General features: G+C 40.8%; 1 protein-coding gene across 4 annotated transcripts in view; it reads right to left on the bottom strand.

Annotated features, from left to right (window-relative positions):
• Positions 1-272: 272 nt before the first annotated feature.
• LOC145440479 (kinase D-interacting substrate of 220 kDa B-like) overlaps positions 273-19,237 on the bottom strand; it is a 31,251-nt gene continuing 12,286 nt past the window's right edge. For 3 of the 4 annotated variants that reach the window (XM_080318095.1, XM_080318094.1, XM_080318093.1), the window contains 13 exons: positions 18,959-19,120; positions 18,085-18,746; positions 16,336-16,866; positions 15,734-15,925; positions 14,189-14,293; positions 12,489-12,683; positions 12,069-12,186; positions 10,411-10,533; positions 9,288-9,414; positions 3,516-3,636; positions 3,390-3,450; positions 3,152-3,323; positions 273-1,119 (listed from right to left, as the gene is read on the bottom strand). In XM_080318095.1, coding sequence (XP_080174221.1) covers positions 804-1,119; positions 3,152-3,323; positions 3,390-3,450; positions 3,516-3,636; positions 9,288-9,414; positions 10,411-10,533; positions 12,069-12,186; positions 12,489-12,683; positions 14,189-14,293; positions 15,734-15,925; positions 16,336-16,866; positions 18,085-18,746; positions 18,959-19,120 — 2,885 coding nt within the window. In that variant the 3' untranslated portion in view covers positions 273-803. The remainder of the gene's footprint in view (positions 1,120-3,151; positions 3,324-3,389; positions 3,451-3,515; positions 3,637-9,287; positions 9,415-10,410; positions 10,534-12,068; positions 12,187-12,488; positions 12,684-14,188; positions 14,294-15,733; positions 15,926-16,335; positions 16,867-18,084; positions 18,747-18,958; positions 19,121-19,237) is intronic. The other variant, XM_080318096.1, reaches the window with a different exon arrangement.

A 19,237-nucleotide genomic window follows, 5' to 3' on the forward strand; every position in this document is an offset into this window, starting at 1 on the left:
CCAAATTATTGTAATTCTTAGTTATCAGGAGGTTCTTTCCTTTTGTATTTATTTTAATTTTACGCACTTTATCGGTATCATCCTTATCACCTTACCAATTACATTTCATTATCCTGACTCAGCTCTGAGTAGCCTAATCGTTTGATTACATTTCATTGACTTTCCTGTAACCTATTCGCTGTTAGTCGCTCAAACCTTTGGTTCTTAACAGTCGTTCGAAACATTTTTCTGTGCTTGTAGTTTTCAGTACTCATGATTAGGAATAGTTCGAATACGTTCGAGTTTTTTTTTAATTAAAAGGTATTCTACATATCAGGAATGAAACATGAATACAGCTAGAGATTGTTGCTAATTACGTCGCTACGGTTTTCAAAGAACACCTCTTTACTGAATCAATTACCTGTTTAAAAGTAATTGTAAATATAATTGTAATTATTTACATGTTTAACAGTAATTGTAATTGTAATGTAATTGAAACATGCAAGGAGGTAATTGTAATTGTAATTGAATTAAAATATTGTAATTCATCCAACTCTGCTCAAGACATACGAATATATTTTCAGACGTTGATGCAAAGGTTTAGTAAATGAATCTCCCAATTTCTCTTGAGTCATGGCGTTTTATACTTGAAGTAAATAACGACAGGATGTACAATCGATTGCCAGAGTATGACACGATAAATATTCGAGATATACATTTGATGGTTGTATGATCACGATCTCACTGCAGTGTACAACTGTAAATGATGGAACAATGATCTTTCCCGATATAAAATAGGTTCGACTTGGCTATATCGATGCATTTTATTGTTCTTCTGATGGTTTCTCCAATTCTTCGTCATCGGCAGAGTCGTCAGTTTCGTCTGCCATCGTCGCAACTGAACGCGGGGCTTGACGACGCCCGTGATTAGCTGCTAAGATGGTTTTACCTCTTTCGAATGCGATGGCGTGCCTAATACTAAAATCCAAGTTCACTGTGTAGCTTTGATGTTTCAAAATTTTCGAAGCTGTAAATTGATGTTTTTTCATGAGCTGTAAGTAACTGAAAAACAGGTCCGGATCCCCGTCCAGACTATGAAGCCAGTCCTCCCCTTTCAAGCACTCCTGCTTTACTTTGTTCCTGAAGACATACATGGCAGTCAAGAATCGGTCATTTTAGATACATTTAAATATTAGTTTGAACAGATGAGGCCATCCACTGATGCCATGTGGCAGTAGCCTATATAGCCGCCTCTTATGTCTTATCGAAATTATTGGACTATATGAATATAAGTAAAAGTAATTGTACAAAACACTCTCGGGAATGTTAATGGTATCCGATACATTCCCAATCATGTCTACATGATTAATTCAAGGAACGTGTTTCCGAAACCACCCATGAACTTATAACAAAAAAAGTCTTGCCGAATGTGACAACAAGGATATGTAAGTAATCATTGGCGTATGGAAGGAAAAACTCTTGGGGATGCGACAACAATTTTCCCAGATGACTGTAAGCCACAAGCGCACGCGCATTTATAATGCACATAATGGTGTCTTCTCACTACGCGGAGATTCAGCATAATCAAAAGGTGTCGAATATCATTTTAACCGAATGGCATCGGCTGCAATTTTCGAAAAATTTTACTTCAATATTCGAAATCGAAAAACTGTGCCTTAATGGGATTGGAGCACGGTAAACAAGGTAGCGTTCGATTCAGAATTTCAACGCGAATCCGATTGCGCCACTCAAATCATTTCTAGCTCTGTGTCTGGCCACTTATATCGAGAGCAAGCCGAGAAAACGTTGGTTGGAAACAGAAATGCTAAATTGCGGACCTTATGAACCTTAGTATAGGTATTCGACGACGATACAGTCTGGTGTGTTGTATAGGCTCAGAATTCATCGTTCTAGAGAGCCCTGAGTCGACGGTCTACGTCTAGCAGGCGCTAATTTCTAATCAAAACAATACCGACCGTTTTAGTCATCTCGCGGCAGGCCGCCGAGAGAGTGAGTCATGCCGAGTGATGAGCGCGCGTATGGTAACTTCTAAGGCTTATAACTCAAACTGTTGTGACCCTATATTAGTCATTTTAGTATTCGTAGACGGATATTTACAGTCCTTACCATAATGATTCACTGCAAATGCTTATCATTACTACAACCTAAGATATATATCGATGTACGACAGCTCTTTGCATACCCAGACGCACGCTCTTGCGAAGGTATAATCGCTCAGTATTATTGTATGTATTCCGAATTATACTTTACCATTAGCCGTTATTTAGAATCATATAGGCAACAACAATTCACAGACACAATCTATGAAGGTTTATGGTTATTAGAACACGAGATATTTCACTTTATGTGACGGGTATTCAGCCATGTGCTTGAAGCTGGTACGGTAGTCTGACGGAACTCGCTTCCCGGTTTTCAAATATAACCTTGAGCGGTATAGAACTAACTAGTATAGTTGCTTTAGCAAAATATAAACAGAAACTGACAATCGCTATTCATAGCAGCAAACTACAGCTGGTTATGACGAATAAAACCAACTGAACGACAGTGTATATGGCGGGTATGAGGAACGCGCGTGTCTGCGAAATGATGCTTCGGCGGATATTTTTGTCACGCGGCCTATCACATAGCTTTTGATCAGCTTAGATGTAACTAATATCAGATATGAAGATACATGTGGACTTGTATGGACACTAGCTATTCACATAATGAAACAACTATGCCCGAAGAAGGCTAGAACGAAACATACAGAACGTTATCTGAGAGTGGTCAATGACGCGCGAATTGCCGACACAGTGTATTTTGCAACATATTTATCTACGGTGTTTGATGCACGATTTTGACGTCTTCGATATAATAAATATCAAATAACAAGGTATCAATGAACTAGTACGAACAATATCTATCTACAGAAATGAACAGCAACGACCTAGCACGATTAATATGTAATATATCGTGGTTTCAATTACGGTACTCTTCTCTCGTACCGGCATGTCGAAAAATAGACACGCCGGTGCGAAACGGTTAAAAGTATCACAAAACTCAAATAAATCAATTCGCGAATAATTCAAAATCATTAGGGGATGCGGCTGCGAGAACAGCCATTTAGTAGCAGCTGGGCGACAACCAATGCTGTAATGAGATTTCGACTTACTCGTATATTTCAAGTATCGTCCAGTTTTCCGGTATCTCTTCGTAATGCAGCCCAGCGTTACACCTTTGCTCCGCGTCTTCGATCACTTGCAATATGTAACTGGAGCGGTAAGGCCATTGGTCTGTCAGTATTACCCACATGACTAGATTTTGAGCAAGCTCTGCAGTACGGTCTGAAGAAGGATATCACTCATCTAATATAGTTGTCATTTACTGACGAAAATATAAAATTTCCTCACGTATGAAGCTTGTACAATCGGAGGTCATGGATCGAGGCTGGATGATAAGGCGTCGACGACGCTGAAAATTGATCACTGCAGATGAGTTTACAGTGGAATTGTACGCCACTGAATCACGTGACATACCCTTCTCAGGAAGCTGTTGATAAGACACGCATTCAGAGAAATAATGTTGAAAAGTCTTTTGATGTTTCTGGCGTTTCCATCAATGTGTTTGTGGAATTCTTCGTATTCGCACATATAATTCCTGTTTGTTGGAACGACGGAATCAGTTCAGAACACTGCTACAATATTACCCTTGTCAGTGCGTGCACGAAGGGCTGTTCCGGATTCCAGTGATTCACTGATTAAATTGTCAGGTTACCCTAAAAAACGCTGCACACCAAATTTTGTTCGATTCTAATAAGTATAAGCCGCCGCAGAGTCAATTAAAATTTTTAATTTAACAGAGAAAATTTAAAGAAAAAATTTGAAGTTTTTCTGTCAACCCCATGAAATTGTTGAGTTGTCTTCAAAGACGATGCGAAACGAATTTGACTTAATTTCAACTAGTAGAAGCGGAGTTATTTGAGTTTTTCGTTGATAATCGTCGGATTATCCACCAATCAAGGATAATCCGAGAATGCTTCTTGATCCGGGATGCTTCTTCATCTGTAGGTCGTGGGTTCAATCATCGGCCGGGTCAGACAAAAGACCTGATCAGTAAGACCGATATCCGTGGCTTCCCCACCTGGCGCTAAGCATTATCGCAGTGGTTCCCAACCTGTGGTACGCGTACCACTGGTGGTACGCGTACCACTGGTGGTACGCGAAGGTCTTCCAGGCGGTACGCGAGTAGATGCTGTTTTTTTGTCGACCAAAGGGTGGTATTAGTTCAGGTGGGGTTGAATTTAAGTTTTTTGAAGCCGTCGTCTTCGTCGTGGGTAGGGACAATCCCATCAATGACGGCCTACGGCAGGGGTGGCCACTCTGTGGCCGCATGCGGCCATAGAAGGTAATATGTGCGGCTTTGGACACGCAATTTAATTAGCATATATGTGTTGGCGGCCGTCGACATACACTTTGAATTTACGAATTGACTCCCGATTTCTCGATAGATTTTAATTATCTTGAAATTGTCTTCACGCTGCGCGCTATTCAATGTGTCTTTATTTTTCGATTTTTATCAGGGCCCTTCGGAATTAGAGCCCCACATTTCAGATTCGAAGAGTAGAGTAAAATGATGTGCTCCATATAGAAATACCAACTCGGAATCGTGTACACCTCACTATACCAACAATCCTGATGGGAGGTCGAGAAATAACAGCATGCAGCATAGTGACTAATAACAATTGGCCCACCCGAAGATGCATCATCATTTATAACTTGCCCTAAATTTTCGAAAACACCCCCTCCATCAACTCTACCGGTGAATCTGACCATATCCACGGGCTGAGAAAGGACAAATGTTTGATATTAGTAATAATACTAATATTAATCACGAAATTCAATAGTAAATCTGAAAAGAATTTCGTGCTTCGCGCGGAAACGCCTGCCGTCCCATAATATCACCAGAGATCACTCGCGATTTCGGTACGTAACAAGCCTATGATTCAGTAGATTAGTCCGGAATTCACTAGAAATAGACATAGACATTCTAACGTGGGCATTTGGTGTCCGCCAATAGGCCTAGCTAATTACGACGATGCCCTGGAATGCGGCAGTGGGCTACATGAATGTAGTTGAAATGCGGCCGCGAATGGCAAAAAGGTTGGCCACCCCTGGCCTACGGGGAAGAGATCTAGTCGTAAAACATTTGGATTCTTACCTAACCAAATTCCGTTTTAATGTAATCGACCGCAAAATTTCCAAATGAATCCACTACAGAAATCACATAGGCTACTGCACCTTAAATGGGCAGTTTATTTTCTGTTGCACTGCCTTCGGCAGCTAAATCCGGTGGAAATATTTTTGAATGCCTTCGGCGCGGGTAATTTCTGTAGGTGGTACGCGAGCACTGCCTAAAACCTCGAAATGGTACGCGGGAGGAAAAAGGTTGGGAACCACTGCATTATCGGGATAGTATATGGAGAGGTGGTGCATAACTTCGAAAGGCTTACAACTCTATTTCTGTACCTTCGTTGTCCAGTGGCATATGCACATCAGACATTCATGGTAGGCCTATGCATATGCAGTATGCACGGATAGCGTGTATATAATATATATACATTGAGTGAGTGCTGGCCTATATGTAGGGTTGCATTCAAAACAAAAATCAATTTTAAACAAGCGTGTTTAAAACAAGGCCCTTCTATAAAACATGTTTTTATTTATTATATTTTTAGGCATGGCGTCACAAACATTTAATTGTGACGTCACAGTGGGTTGGCATTGAGGATTAAAAATATAGCGAAATATGGTTCCTTCGACGAAAAGGGCTTCCGACCACTGTCATAAACAGACCAAAATTATCTTTAACCAAGACTAAATCGTTATGCATCATATTTACGGTCGGCGGTCATCGCAACACCCATTACGTACCAATGAGCTATATCTACTTGCACCGTTTGTTTTAAATTCAACTTTACCTATATGCCGCAAAAACATCAAGGCCAAAATATACAACGTTCAATTTCCAATACGCTACGTTTGCGATTGAAGATGACGAAGTCAATGATCGCATTTTGTCAGGGTCGAACAACACAGCTTGGTAATTCAGAATACGTGGATTCGTGATCTACTGCAATTAATATAGGAAGGACAGGACTATGAGGTTATCGCTGTGGACGGTCATCATCAGTTAATTAAAGTGATCAACAGTGGGAGTTTGGCTGCGGTCCCTTCAGGCCCTTACAAAATAATTGATCAATTGATCACGCAAATCAGGGTAGAGAGTATTAGCTCTCAAACTGTTGCCCGAGAGAGGCAGCCCAGCTCCGTACTTGCGGTCGCTATTATCATCATTTTTTCCATCTTTATCAAGTCAAGATATAGTACAAGAATTGCAGCACAATGAATAGAAATTGAAACGACTTGGTGAAGTCAATTAATGCATCTCCCACCTTGGCCTGCAAATGTAGTATACTAAAATGGGAATTTCGTTAAAAAGTGGCATGCACTTGACGAGGAATATAGCCTACAGTGCTTCTCAACCTTTTTCAGTTCGCGACCCACCAGACCCTCTTTCGCGACTAACGTTTAACCACTGCTCGTGGGCGCCAGTTTTTATGTTTTCAGTGCGTCACAGTTATCTGGTCACGCCTAGTGTGAATGTTTTCCCGAAATCATGATGGTATTCGGTCAATGATATTGGCGATTGGATAAACTAATACAATGAATTTTTGGTGACATCAATATTTGGAGACAGCCATTTAGGCGCCTATAGTCAATGGGAAATTCCGCATATATATATCGAAGGTTCGATACTTTTTGCCAGAGGTCTTCTCACTGGCGATCGTTTTGGCAGCACATTTCGCGGAGTCGCATTTTGGCTGAAACTTCACATATCTTGGTATATCGTGGCGCGGTAATGGCCGACAGAGAAAGGCCTGTTTCTATAAATTATGCGTATTATTTTATTAGAGAGGTGGGTAGCCCTATTGAAACCAAGACATGGAACGATGTCAAATCGCGGCCGGCGCGAAGAAAATTTGAAAGAAGTTCAATAATTCTCCAAACAAATACTCCATATTTTATGTTAATTCATGAGATAATTTTGGCCCCTTTTCGAGATCGAAGCACCAATTGGGCGGCTGGGTGCGGCAGTTAAGGTACTGCATGTAACAGATGATTGCATACGTGAAAGGCTTATCTAATAGGCTTCTCACCGTCCGATCTGCTTAAGATGTGTTTTAAAAAAGTCTTAAAGTGGACCGTGATCAGGTCGGCAGATGCGCAATCAGAATAAAGAATATCGGTTTGGTGTAAATGACCATTGTAGTAGAAAAACACAATGAATACCACAAACAACAACAGACGAGAAATCGCGTATCCAATCAGCAATTCGTCTGTTACGTCGAACGCAAAAGGGTTATGAGGAGCTTGCGTTGCGGCAATTGTTTGCTGATTATAACGACAAATTGGGCTGTATTGTTGCATTTTCCGATCAACGTTCGCAAAAACTTTGGAGGAAAGAATGAATTTCATTCTCACGAATACACAATAATGCACTCTCGGATTTCACGCTGTGACGAAAAGCTGGCTCACGAATTGTTGTGAGCACGGCAACGTGGCTTGTGGGTGCAACACAATTTAATTTGGAGGAGGAGAATGTGCATTTACTCTTCTTATCTTGAGAATATAACCTGTTTGGAATATTTGGAAAATTGAATACGAAAGTGTGACATTTAAAACGTCTTCGTGGCCGCCCACCTGAAATTGCTTCGTGGCCCACCTGAAATTGCTTCGCGAATCGCGACCCACCGGTTGAGAAGCACTGGCCTACAGCAGTGGCTTTTAACTGCCGGTCCGTGGCAAGTTTCCTGCCGATCCGCCAAATATATTATAAATTATAACAACATTTCAGAATCCAGAAAGTTGGACGCTTTCCCTTTAATTAAAGAAATAAAACACCATGTTTTATATTGATTCAGAAGTTTGGAACGTATTTATCTGCATGGTGTCGTAATAAATAATAATCCATGGTCTGCTTTGGGCGTAGGCCTACGAAAGTGTTGAACAAAACTTTTTGACACCAAATATACAACTCGTTTTGGACAGGTTATATGTGAACGCAACGTAGACTTCTAAACAATCTTCGTTAAATTCCGATAGTACAATTAAGCGACACTTGAGAGTGTAATAGAGGCTGCTATATAGCAAACAGCAAAGTTGCATTTCTGTCAAACGATACCGAACAATCGCAATCAAGTTAGTGGTCTTTAATAGGATTTCGCGAGCATCGCCTTGTAGAAACTTCCACAGAACCACTTATAAATATCTAATATCAGAAATTCAACATCCAATGAAGTTTCCAATATTACATTTTAGTTGCGTATATTTGTCGTAATTAAATTTAAGGTTAATTTGGATTTTTGAAGTTACACCGGTCCTCAACACTTATTTCGAAGTTTTACCGGTCCGTGAGATTTACTATGGGTTGAAAACCATTGACCGCCCGCCAGACGATTTCATCCGGCCAGCGAAGCAATTATCCCTGTACATTTCTGACGAATATGGAGATTTTTAGTAAGGAATAATTCCATTAACTAATCGCCCCAAAATAGCAAATGACAGCGGTGTGTAGTGGTTTCACTCAAGTCGGTGACATTGACACCCAATTCCGGGAAGGCTAAAAAGTGCACACTGAATTCAGAATTTCATGGAAAATGAACCAGAAGTATTTATTCACAGAAGCGAAAATGCCAATGCGAAACCGTTATATGCAGGTATATGAAGACTATAATAGTTTCAAAAGAATATAATACATATATCCGTGGTCGCACTGATGTATCACTTGTGACTCAAAAGATCCTGACCCTCCAGAGAAACCCGAATCGCGATTTTATAATAATGAACCAAATTCCTACGTCCATGTTTACAATTAAATCTCTTCACGGCGCATAATCATACGAAGGTCCAGGACCGTAGCAGCACTTCGTCCCCCTTCCCCCCCCAAAAAAAACGCTGGCTTGGGGCCCCCACAGGGTGATAAACCAAAATCAAATTCATAGTAGAATTCGGTCAATGAAATTGGAATTGCATATGTTGCAGTCGACTTTTTAACTACTAGTCCACGTGCTCCGATCTACCGTTAGTATTGGCAGAATTAGTGTCTTTGAATATTTAGGGCCCGTGATTAATACTGATACATCTGCGTTCGGACCCGTTGTTATCAAGGGCTTTGTGGAAGTGTGTTCCACGGAACACCGGTTAAGAACCACTGGTTAAGCCATATCTCAATGTCTAGTAAACACTGACCTGCATTGAAATAGAAAGCTTTTATGATCGAGCTCTTCTTCATGTTTTGGTTTGCCGACAGGGCATATTTCCATTGCACGTTCGTTAATCGCGTCATTAGGAATGAACGATGTTTCACAATATCCAGCTGAGTGTTTCCAGGAAATAATACGGTTTGTGGTTAACAAGCTTTCTTCATAAAGTTTCCCGTGAACACAGCCCATATATTTGTTTCAAAGTTTCGTCATCGAATGTTAACATTCGATAGTTTCATTGTGACATTCAAAAGTGATGGCGTCATAATGTTCAAATCACACTGCACTACGGTACCTGATTCGTATCAGCGTTTGCGTCAGTCACATATCGTCGAAGTGGTATCAAAGTAGCTTATGTCCAGTTTTCAAATTTTGAAGGTTCATTTTTAAAACTTGAGAAAAAAATCAGCCTTTCTTCGAAAATTTTTGAATTTTTTTCAGTCGTATCTTGGCCATGGTTATGTCTGTCTTAGTGTATCAAAGTTAATCGGGGTCAATATATGGTTGAAAGAAGATGAAAACTTCACGTAAAATTAATTTTCTCAAAATTTGTAAAATGGACATAAGCTACTTTGATATTGAAATGAACCCGAATATTTTCGGCTGACACTCGTCAGGGATAATCGTCAGCAACTAGTAGAGAATTGGAAAAAACATTGTATATCAACAATCGTATCACAAAATATGACGTCACCAGCATGAATAAGTGCCATTGTGATTGTGGCTACGTGGGAAGAACGTCAAAACGCCCGCAGGAACGCATAAACCAACTTGTCCCCAGATTTATCAGAACACGTACATCACGCTCAGTGAAAAGCTCACCCTTAACTCATCCGCTTAAGATTGATGCTGATCGATCAAAGGCCATTAATTCTGCCATCGGCAAACATCTGTTAGATCAGTGGTTCCCAACCTTTTTGTCTTCATTCCCCACTTCAGATTTATTCCGACCCTTCATTCCCCACCAGGACCGTAAACGCGCGGTTCATTTCAATATGAATATACTATTCAATTGTATATTGAAGTTCTGTACCTCCAAGAAGCTCTTCATAAGCTACTTTGATACAACCGCGACGATATATGCAGAAATCCCATAATAATGCCCTTACCTGCATCGTAAAAAACATCTGAAGAATCTTCGCGATACGATTCATTGGATATGGTTTCCCTACCACCGTCGACATCTACTAGTCCGGTTACAGCTCTGCTGTTGCAACTGCCGAGTCTGGCGACTGTTGAGCACCGAAAGAAGTTCACGGTTAAATGGCAAACGACTTTGCTGAAATAGCTATCTGGGATTTATTCGCAATTTATTTGTATTATTATACTAATACGCAGCGCCAGCAGTGAAGTTTATAGCCCTTCGGCCTTGTGAACTTCAACACATTCCGTGTACTACTGCTTCTTTAAATTGGTAATCTTTGTGGACGACTTCTCTCGCGAACTACATCTCCCCCTTGCTATCTCGCTTTAGCGCGCCGAGCTTCAGGTCTCTGCAGCCGACGTTGTAGCTCGGCTCACTCTTCCTCTTGGCTTTCAAGGCGACTGGGAGCCCCGATAAATTTTCCGCATATAGCAATGCAGCACAACCTCCTACCATTGGTTCCTTGGCTGTGTAATTTTGCGGCATCGGAAATCATATTTGTGCACACCAGCGGTCACCAGGCTTTATATGACACGATGCAATACGCGAGAGATAGCCTATAGCAGAGCAGGGGTAGTATGTGTCGCGACCCAAACACCAGAGCGATCTTTTAATATTCGGGTTCATTTCAATAAGAATAAACCATTCAATTGTATATTGAAGTTCTGTACCTCCAAGAAGCTCTTTTAATATCTATCTAATCTTTACAATATTTACAGGATTACCTGTGAACTATTTATGCTTATCCTGGTTCGCTGTGTTGGGTACTACGGTCAATAAGCGAGACACATAGAAAAGTCTTTACTACAATATGGTTTGATCATGGAAATATGCCGACCTCTGTATCACACGAATGGATTCGAATTAATGATAAGATTTGTCCGACACTGGTTTAACTGGAAAACACCATCGGAGACCGTTGGGATGTTTTAGTGTAGGGTTGCGCAACGAGCGGGCGCGAATTATGAGACACAAATATCTCGAGACCAGCCACTTCCGAGCCTGGACATCTCAAGACATGAAGTTTTGGCCAACATACGACTGGGAAGTGGGCAAAGTGCAGGGCCAAAAGATCGGAAGAAATAAAACCGTGGCCAAAATGACTGTCGCTGGTTGGCCAAAACCTTCGATATTGATATGTCCAGTCGTAGAGGTGGTTGGCCCCGATCTTAGTAGACAGTAGTACAAATGCTACCCGCAGAGGAAAATAATGCGCCCCAATTTAGTATTCGTCAGACATGTTTCATAGAGCTACGTTGCGTAACACTGTTGACTGCTCGTTGTCAAACATGCGCGTAAAACGTAACATATCCCTACTTATATTAAAAATGCATTCTTTTTGATGTGTGAGGATTGGGTGGCGAGATGCCACTAAAACTCAGATTTGGATCGCGGTATGAAAAGTTGAAGAACCACTGGCCTATAGGCTATATACATATGAAATCACTTGTTTTGAGTTCGCGAAAATAACCTAATCCCGCGAGGTATAGTTTCCCTGATACCATAAACAAATTCTGACCCTTATTTAATTGACCTTTTAAGTATAACAATAACTGTGTACTGCAACAAGCTTTTATTATCTTTGCGAATTGTGCAATATGTAGCCGAAAACCTTTTACTTACCCCCATTACCACAATTCTTATATTTATTCGTTATTTCTTGTTTCATTCTGCAGTCGACTGAACGATCCGCTTGGTCAATCAGTCCAGCAATGAATCGCTTCTTATTTAAATCGTTGATCTGTTAATGAATATGTATTATACAATACTTCGTACCCGAACTAAAAGCCTTTTTTCAGAATTTATGTCTATTTGCAACTGGTATTGAAATGTGAGACATTACTATTGATGGGTTAACTATAGTATTTCGTGCTTGCTTGGAATATTCCATTGGTAATGGATAATGTAATGGGGTGCCATCTATCATCACAAAAACAGCCAAATATTTCTACAAATTAGTCAGGTAACTGCTTGCTGTACGCGTACGCTAGTTCGACTCATTGACTTGTTTTATCACGAATTCACCGGAACACTCCTCCTCACCTCTGGCAAACATATCGACACATTTATTATTTTCTTCAGATACTCGTGTCCCGTTATGTGCGATTCCTTCATTACGTCACTCATACTCTCCTCGATGCATTTCACCGCAATTCGCGAATCAACTGCCACCAAGCAAATGAACGGTGCGGATATATCACTGAGGAGGATATTTATTGCTTCCAATACAGATTGAACCTATGTAATTCAGATTAAATTTTCAACTCTTCATCCTGGTTATAAAAGTAGCAGTGGGTAAATGAATACATATAGGCCTATACATTTAATATGGTGTTCATGTTAATTTTGTATGAAAATGAAAGAGAGTCATGACCAGGGCCGTAACTGCCGCACCCCAAACCCCCAATTGGGGGGGGGGGTCGAAGGCGGCCCAAAATTATTTCGTGAATTAGCATAAATTATTAGTGTTTTTTGAAAATTTATGCAACTTTTTCAACAATTTTTCGCAATTTTTCGATTTCAAGTTGCCACATGCTTGATTTTGGGGTACTCTTCTCCTATGAAAAAATACGCAAGATTTATAGAAATGGGCATTTCGGCGTTAGCCATTACCAGGCCATGATGCACCAATACATATAAAGATTTAGGCTATGTAACATGCGACTTATTTACTTCGCCTAGGCTAAGGTGGGTGTCTGATCTTAAAGGCTACTCCAAGTTGTTCCGACAACTTCCTATCTTTTTCATTGTATCGCAGTCTTGTGATGTTTTGAAACGATGAAAATATTAATAAACCTGTTTGATTGATCCAAGAAGTGTGCCAGAACGATCGACAGCGAGAAAACCTTGGCCGAAAAGGACTGCCATATGCTGAACGAAAACTTCGTTATATATACAAAATACATAGAGGTTTAATTAGGCGCCTAAATGACTGGCGCCGAATGTTCCTGTCTTGGTAATCTGAACCTCGCAAGACAAATACCATCCCGCAGTGAAAATTTATATGCGAGTGAAGAAATACCAATTTGAAATCGTGCGCGTCTTTTCGTTTAGTAGCCTATACGTTTGGGCGACTCTATATTTTGGATATAGCAGACAGGAGGTCACGAAATAACATCATGTTACGGAGTCATACCAATGGGCCCTACAGTTTCCATAACACCTCACTCAGCTCTACCGGTAAATCTGATTACGTGAACAGAGAGAACAAGAAATTGATAGCAATATATATGCGATTCACGATCTGCGATTCCTGACGAAGTGCTGTTTCGTTCCTGTCAACGGGTATACGCCCGAAGATGTTAAATTATTATTGAGGGGTCCTACCTTTTTTCGAACACACCTCACTCAGCTCTACCTGTAAATCTGATTACGTGAGCAGAGGGAGGATAAAAATTGATAGCAATATGTATGCAATTCCCGATCATATTGACCGATTCACTCATGAATTATATAAATTTTTCGCACTTCGCGGGTCTAGGCGAGAATACACGGCTCACTAAACGCCCCCCCCCCTCGAACGTAGATGACAAGCAGCGGATATGTAAAGGGGGTCTGGGGGCGAAGCCCCCAATAAGTTCGGTTTATCACCCTATGGGGGCCCAAGACCAACGTGTTGGGAGGGCTGACGAAGTGCTGTTACGGTCCTGGTAATGACGAATAACAAATAACAAATCTGCTCTTTCCCTTGGCTGTTTCGAATAATGTAGAATGACTCTCGTTATTTTTATAGACATGTGTACCTGCTTCAACGGAATTCGATCCAGATCGTCTATAGTTATTACTATTTTGTAATCTCTTTGATGAGTGAATCTGGCACAGTGGATAAGTTTCGAAACGACTTCGATCTGGAATAGAAAAGAGAAGTTGTTTGTAATCTAGGCCAGTACTCTTCAAGCGGTGTGCACGGTGTACCCCAGCGTGTATGAAAATCTGTATGGTGTGCAACAGTGCAGAAGGGTACACAGACGTGCATGCTAGGGATGATGTGAACCTTTGAAAGGTTCAGGTTCGTGTGAACGCGAACCTTTTTGAAAGGTTCTGTGTGAACGCGAACGTGAACCTCGTGACGTCACGTGACGTCATATTACTAATTCCAACCCTACCTTTCAGTGAAGTGATAGCCTATATTAATGTACACGTGCCCGCGACGACTCCGGCCACATAATACCACAATGCTGAAGTACAGATTGATGTTTAGATCGTCAACTGGGGCAATCAAATGATATAATAATCCCATAAAATCAATATTGACGAGGAATTGCAAGGGAATACAAGCTTACGCCTTAGCGGTCTAGGCCAGACCGGACAATGTATTCATCGTCTGAGTATTGCTACGCTGTTATTGAGCAGAGTGTAAAACGGGTTTGGGGTTTCTATACTTGCTACCGATATTACCCCATTAACAAGTTATACAGCAGTAGCAAACACCCCAATCGCACGGATTTGGTTTTTATGATACAATTAACATATGAATTCAAGATTGACCCCGTACGCCTGCTACATTTTGTGCATCAGACAACGATATCTATTTCATAGATTGGTTGATTAAGTATCATTCCCTGATTATCTATACATGTGGTGTATTTCGCTCTTGATATTGCGTGATTGCGGGTCAAGCTCACAGCAGATAGTCACTAAATATTCTCAAACGGAGAGCTGAATATTTCGAACAAACGTTTGTAACAAAGCAAGTAACTTTTTGAGATTGTCAAGGTGCATGCCTGTTTAGTGTTGATATTTTATGCCGCCAGCGCCATGCATAGAGTGGTCCGAAGTTGAAATGCAAAGAATTTCAACCAAAGATGCTACAATGTCATGAAAATTGTCATATATATGAAAACGGTTCACAGTACAGAACCTACCAAGGTTCGTTTGTGAACGTGAACCTTCTAAATTTCCGAGGTTCACACACAGAACGCGAACGTGAACCTCGCGTTCACACCATCCTTATGCATGCGCATGCGCATGATAAAACATTGCGCTTGAAATCAGCGAGTGAAACTCGTGATTTTGTCGACCTAGTTTCAATATTCATCAGCCTCTGCAATTGACCGATATTTGTCAGCCAGATGAAAGGGACCACTCCGATATATTAAACAATTTGAGAGACGGACGAAACTGGTTACCTTTTTTTAGTTGACACATGCAGTTTATGTAGCTTGACCTGACAGATATACATGAGTCAGAGCTACAACTTTGAAGAGCACTAATCTAGTCCACATTAGAAGTATGTGTTCAGTCGCTCTTGCAAGATCAGTATGTTAAATCTAAATAGTCATAGTCACCTCGTTTTTTACTTTGCTCATAAATCCTAGTTTGTCCACCATCTTATTATTGGTTCCATCCAGCGCGGCGTTAATTCGTTTTCTCTGAGAGTGACACATGGCCCAAGTAAATTTCGTTATAATAGAAGTCGTTGCTGCTCCTGCAGGCAGCCAAAACAATATTTTTCCGAGCGGCGGAATGTCCGGGTAGGCCTAAAATATATATAACAGCACATCGGATAAGCCTTGAAGAAAGCGACTAACTGTCAGCACGGTTAACTACCATCCACCTAGAACCTATATATTATTTCACTGTTTGTAAGTTATCTCATAGAAGATGATTAGTGGTACTGAATTTGAATATCTCTTTCAATACTGCTTGCTTATTGCATGAAATGCTGTAGATTATTGTATATAGCTATAGGTCTCTATTCAGGTTATTCGATATTGTGAACAATGTCGATTGCCAGCCAAGTCAGGTTTTAATTGAGTCTACTTCAAGGTGGTGCTAAACACTACCAATCGACCATATAATGCATTCCGGTCTTACGACTATACCGACAACAGTCACCCCTGTAATTTTACTAGTATATAGGCCTATGAGCACATTGCATAGTCCTTACCTTGAATATATTCCCCGCTATGACAACAACGATCACTGGGATCACTATAGCACACAGGAATATAAGTATCCACCATATTAAGCGTGGAAGACATAAGACTTTGGTGGGATATTTCAAAAAGTGGCTACAGAATCGAGTGCAGGACCGCCCTCTAGTTGACGATGACAATTGGTTGAGGTTGATTGGTTGGTCCGCCCCGTTTTCCGGTGAATCCACCCCGATGGTACGCCCCGATGGTACGCCCCTTTGGTACGCCCCGGTTTCTGTCATCTGGTTATCCGATTCTGTCCAGAAATCGACGCCTTCTATTTTTAGGCATTCTTTCGCACTACTGCATTCGCCATCGCTGCAGAATTCAATTTGCCAAACCGAATTTGTTGGTTCGGAATTCCCTTTAGTAGACAGTAGACATTGTTTCACGGCTCCATATTCGCACATCATATCCATAACTTCCTCCTCCGATCTCCCGGGCAATTCAAGGTATATTGACCGAGCATCCTCGCGACAGATACTTGACTCTATTTCTTCAATCTTGAATAATATAATCAAATATGTCACAGCCACAACGATGCCAAATAATTATTGTAAGCTGAAATATTGTTGCTGTCTGGTACGCAGCACTCCTGGAATGCGCAGAACTTATCAGGCAGACATCATTTGCTTTCTCTTCACTACTTAACCCTCACCTATGCTTATTTCAATATATTTTACCATCAAGCATGTAAGCTGCGCGGACATATCCCCAAGAAGGATATTTACTGCATCACGACCATATTGAAACCATATACACAAATATTGAAGATCCAATTTGGATTTAGAGTCCTAATTTATCCATGCCATGACGCTAGTATTGAACAGATCTATGATGAAACGGTGATATATAGTAAGGGATCATTTGAACGACTCCATTGTAAGACGCTGCAATAAATGAACCCATAATATCAGGCTACACATTCTTTTACGTTGTTATTCTTTTACAGCTAATGCGTAATCCTGTGCCAAACAAGTTGAATATTTCTTATTGATGATGACTCTTCTGTAGTCATCACGTTTGTCGTATACCATACTTTGTGTGAATGGTAATTCGTTGTTATATTTCTCTTGTGCCTGAACGGTAGTATTTCGGCAAATCAATCGCCAATATAACAAATATAACAGAGGCTTACCAATGTTGTAAAACTAATTGGTTTTCACAAATATGCTGCAAAATTTAATTCAGATAATTTTCTCGATTGCAAAAGTATTTTGTATAAATTACGACAATGAAATGGAGTAATACACCTATGATTGAAATGGCCGAACTCAACCATATATGGTGATCGTCAAAATGGTTATCTGTGCTCCTCAATTCAAATTTAAAGTATTTCCGCGATGTTCTACAAAACTACAACTATAGGCTTCTGCAACAAAAAATGTATTACCGTTGCTAAATTATTCCACCTGAAGCTTATCGACTGACTCTCATCACGAGCGAACATCAGTGACTGCGGTTAGCTAAATTTGAAATATAGAAATGATTTCATCGCCGTGACAAACTATCAAGCTCGCAAAAGTCATGTAACGAATCGGGATTTAACTGATGCAAACATAATTCAACATTGACAAAATGTCGGACGTAACAAGTAAGTATTGACCGGGACTTCCAACTATTAAGCTTGCTGGGGAAATAGAGAAAATCTATTTGACAGTCTACAGGAGACAAAGAAGAAGTATACTTCATAGTCGACCTCACCTTTAATCACAGCTTACCTTCAGAATTCGGAACAGTCGTGCCGTAAACAACCCAAATTCCTGTTCTACCGCGTCAGCAATCTTGGTGATTATTGCCGCCCATAAGGTATCGCTTCCAGCGTATTCCCAAGCTTTGAATTTCACAAATATATATTTTCGTGGGAAAATATGAGCTTCGGATGCCGCCATTGCAATCCGCATGTCGCAAGGCTTGATGTGTTGAAGCCGTTTCGCTGGAGATTGAACTTGATTTTCAACGATGTGATTGTTAGTGTCACGTATAAGAAGTTTGGTGAAAGTCCCGTATGTTAACAACGAACACCTGCCATAATAGTCCGGTGAAAACCAACGCTTACCGAAACAACCCACGAAAATGACCAACACAAGCTCAATCGGCAACAAAACAATTCCGGCAATCCTCCATCGAGGCGGGATCATTCGATTTTTATCCTCTGGACTATCGGTGGTTGCATTGACAGTCCCGTTTGGAGCCTTTTCGCTGGTGTAGCTCGGATTTACAGCAAGCAACAGAGTCACGAGCAGCGCGAGAAAAATGAATATAATCACGCCTCCCCAACACACAGCCTGAAGTACATGTTTTAATTGAAATTCTTGCTTCAACTTGTCTCTCCTTTTCTCTTCATTCATTTCTTGTTGTCTTTCAAATCGTCTGAGGATATCTAATACAAAACTAAAATAGTAATATGCGTTGGTAGACTGCAGAGTTTTTAGTGGAAGATACCCAGGACCGTAACTGCCGCTCCCCAATCGACCTCGCCCCCCCCCCAATTGGGGGGTTTGGGGTGCGGCATTTACGGTCCTTACCCCGTGGTAGTGAAAACAGCCTACAGTGTTCCATCGAATGTATGTTGATATGAAAAGATATTCTTACTTTCTATATGCCTTAGGAGAAATGACTTTCCGCTTCCCCATCTCCCGTAGAGACCGATTGTAATAGGAGTCTCGACGTAATGGAGACTTTCCGCGATTGCGTCCGCAAACGCCGACGCTCCCAAATGATCAACACCAGTGTTGTTTTCATTCAACAAAAACCCTGGAATGCAAAAATATATAACATTGTTGTTCGATTTCATTGCGTGTGCGATATAGCGTCAGGATGGAGTCTATAGTGATGGATTGCTCTTGCTGTAACTGCTCTCCTTCCAGTAAC

This window comes from Botryllus schlosseri, chromosome 6 (genome assembly GCF_051294905.1).
Source record: "Botryllus schlosseri isolate E-star chromosome 6, Bs_hap1, whole genome shotgun sequence".
NCBI classification, from domain to species: domain Eukaryota; kingdom Metazoa; phylum Chordata; class Ascidiacea; order Stolidobranchia; family Styelidae; genus Botryllus; species Botryllus schlosseri.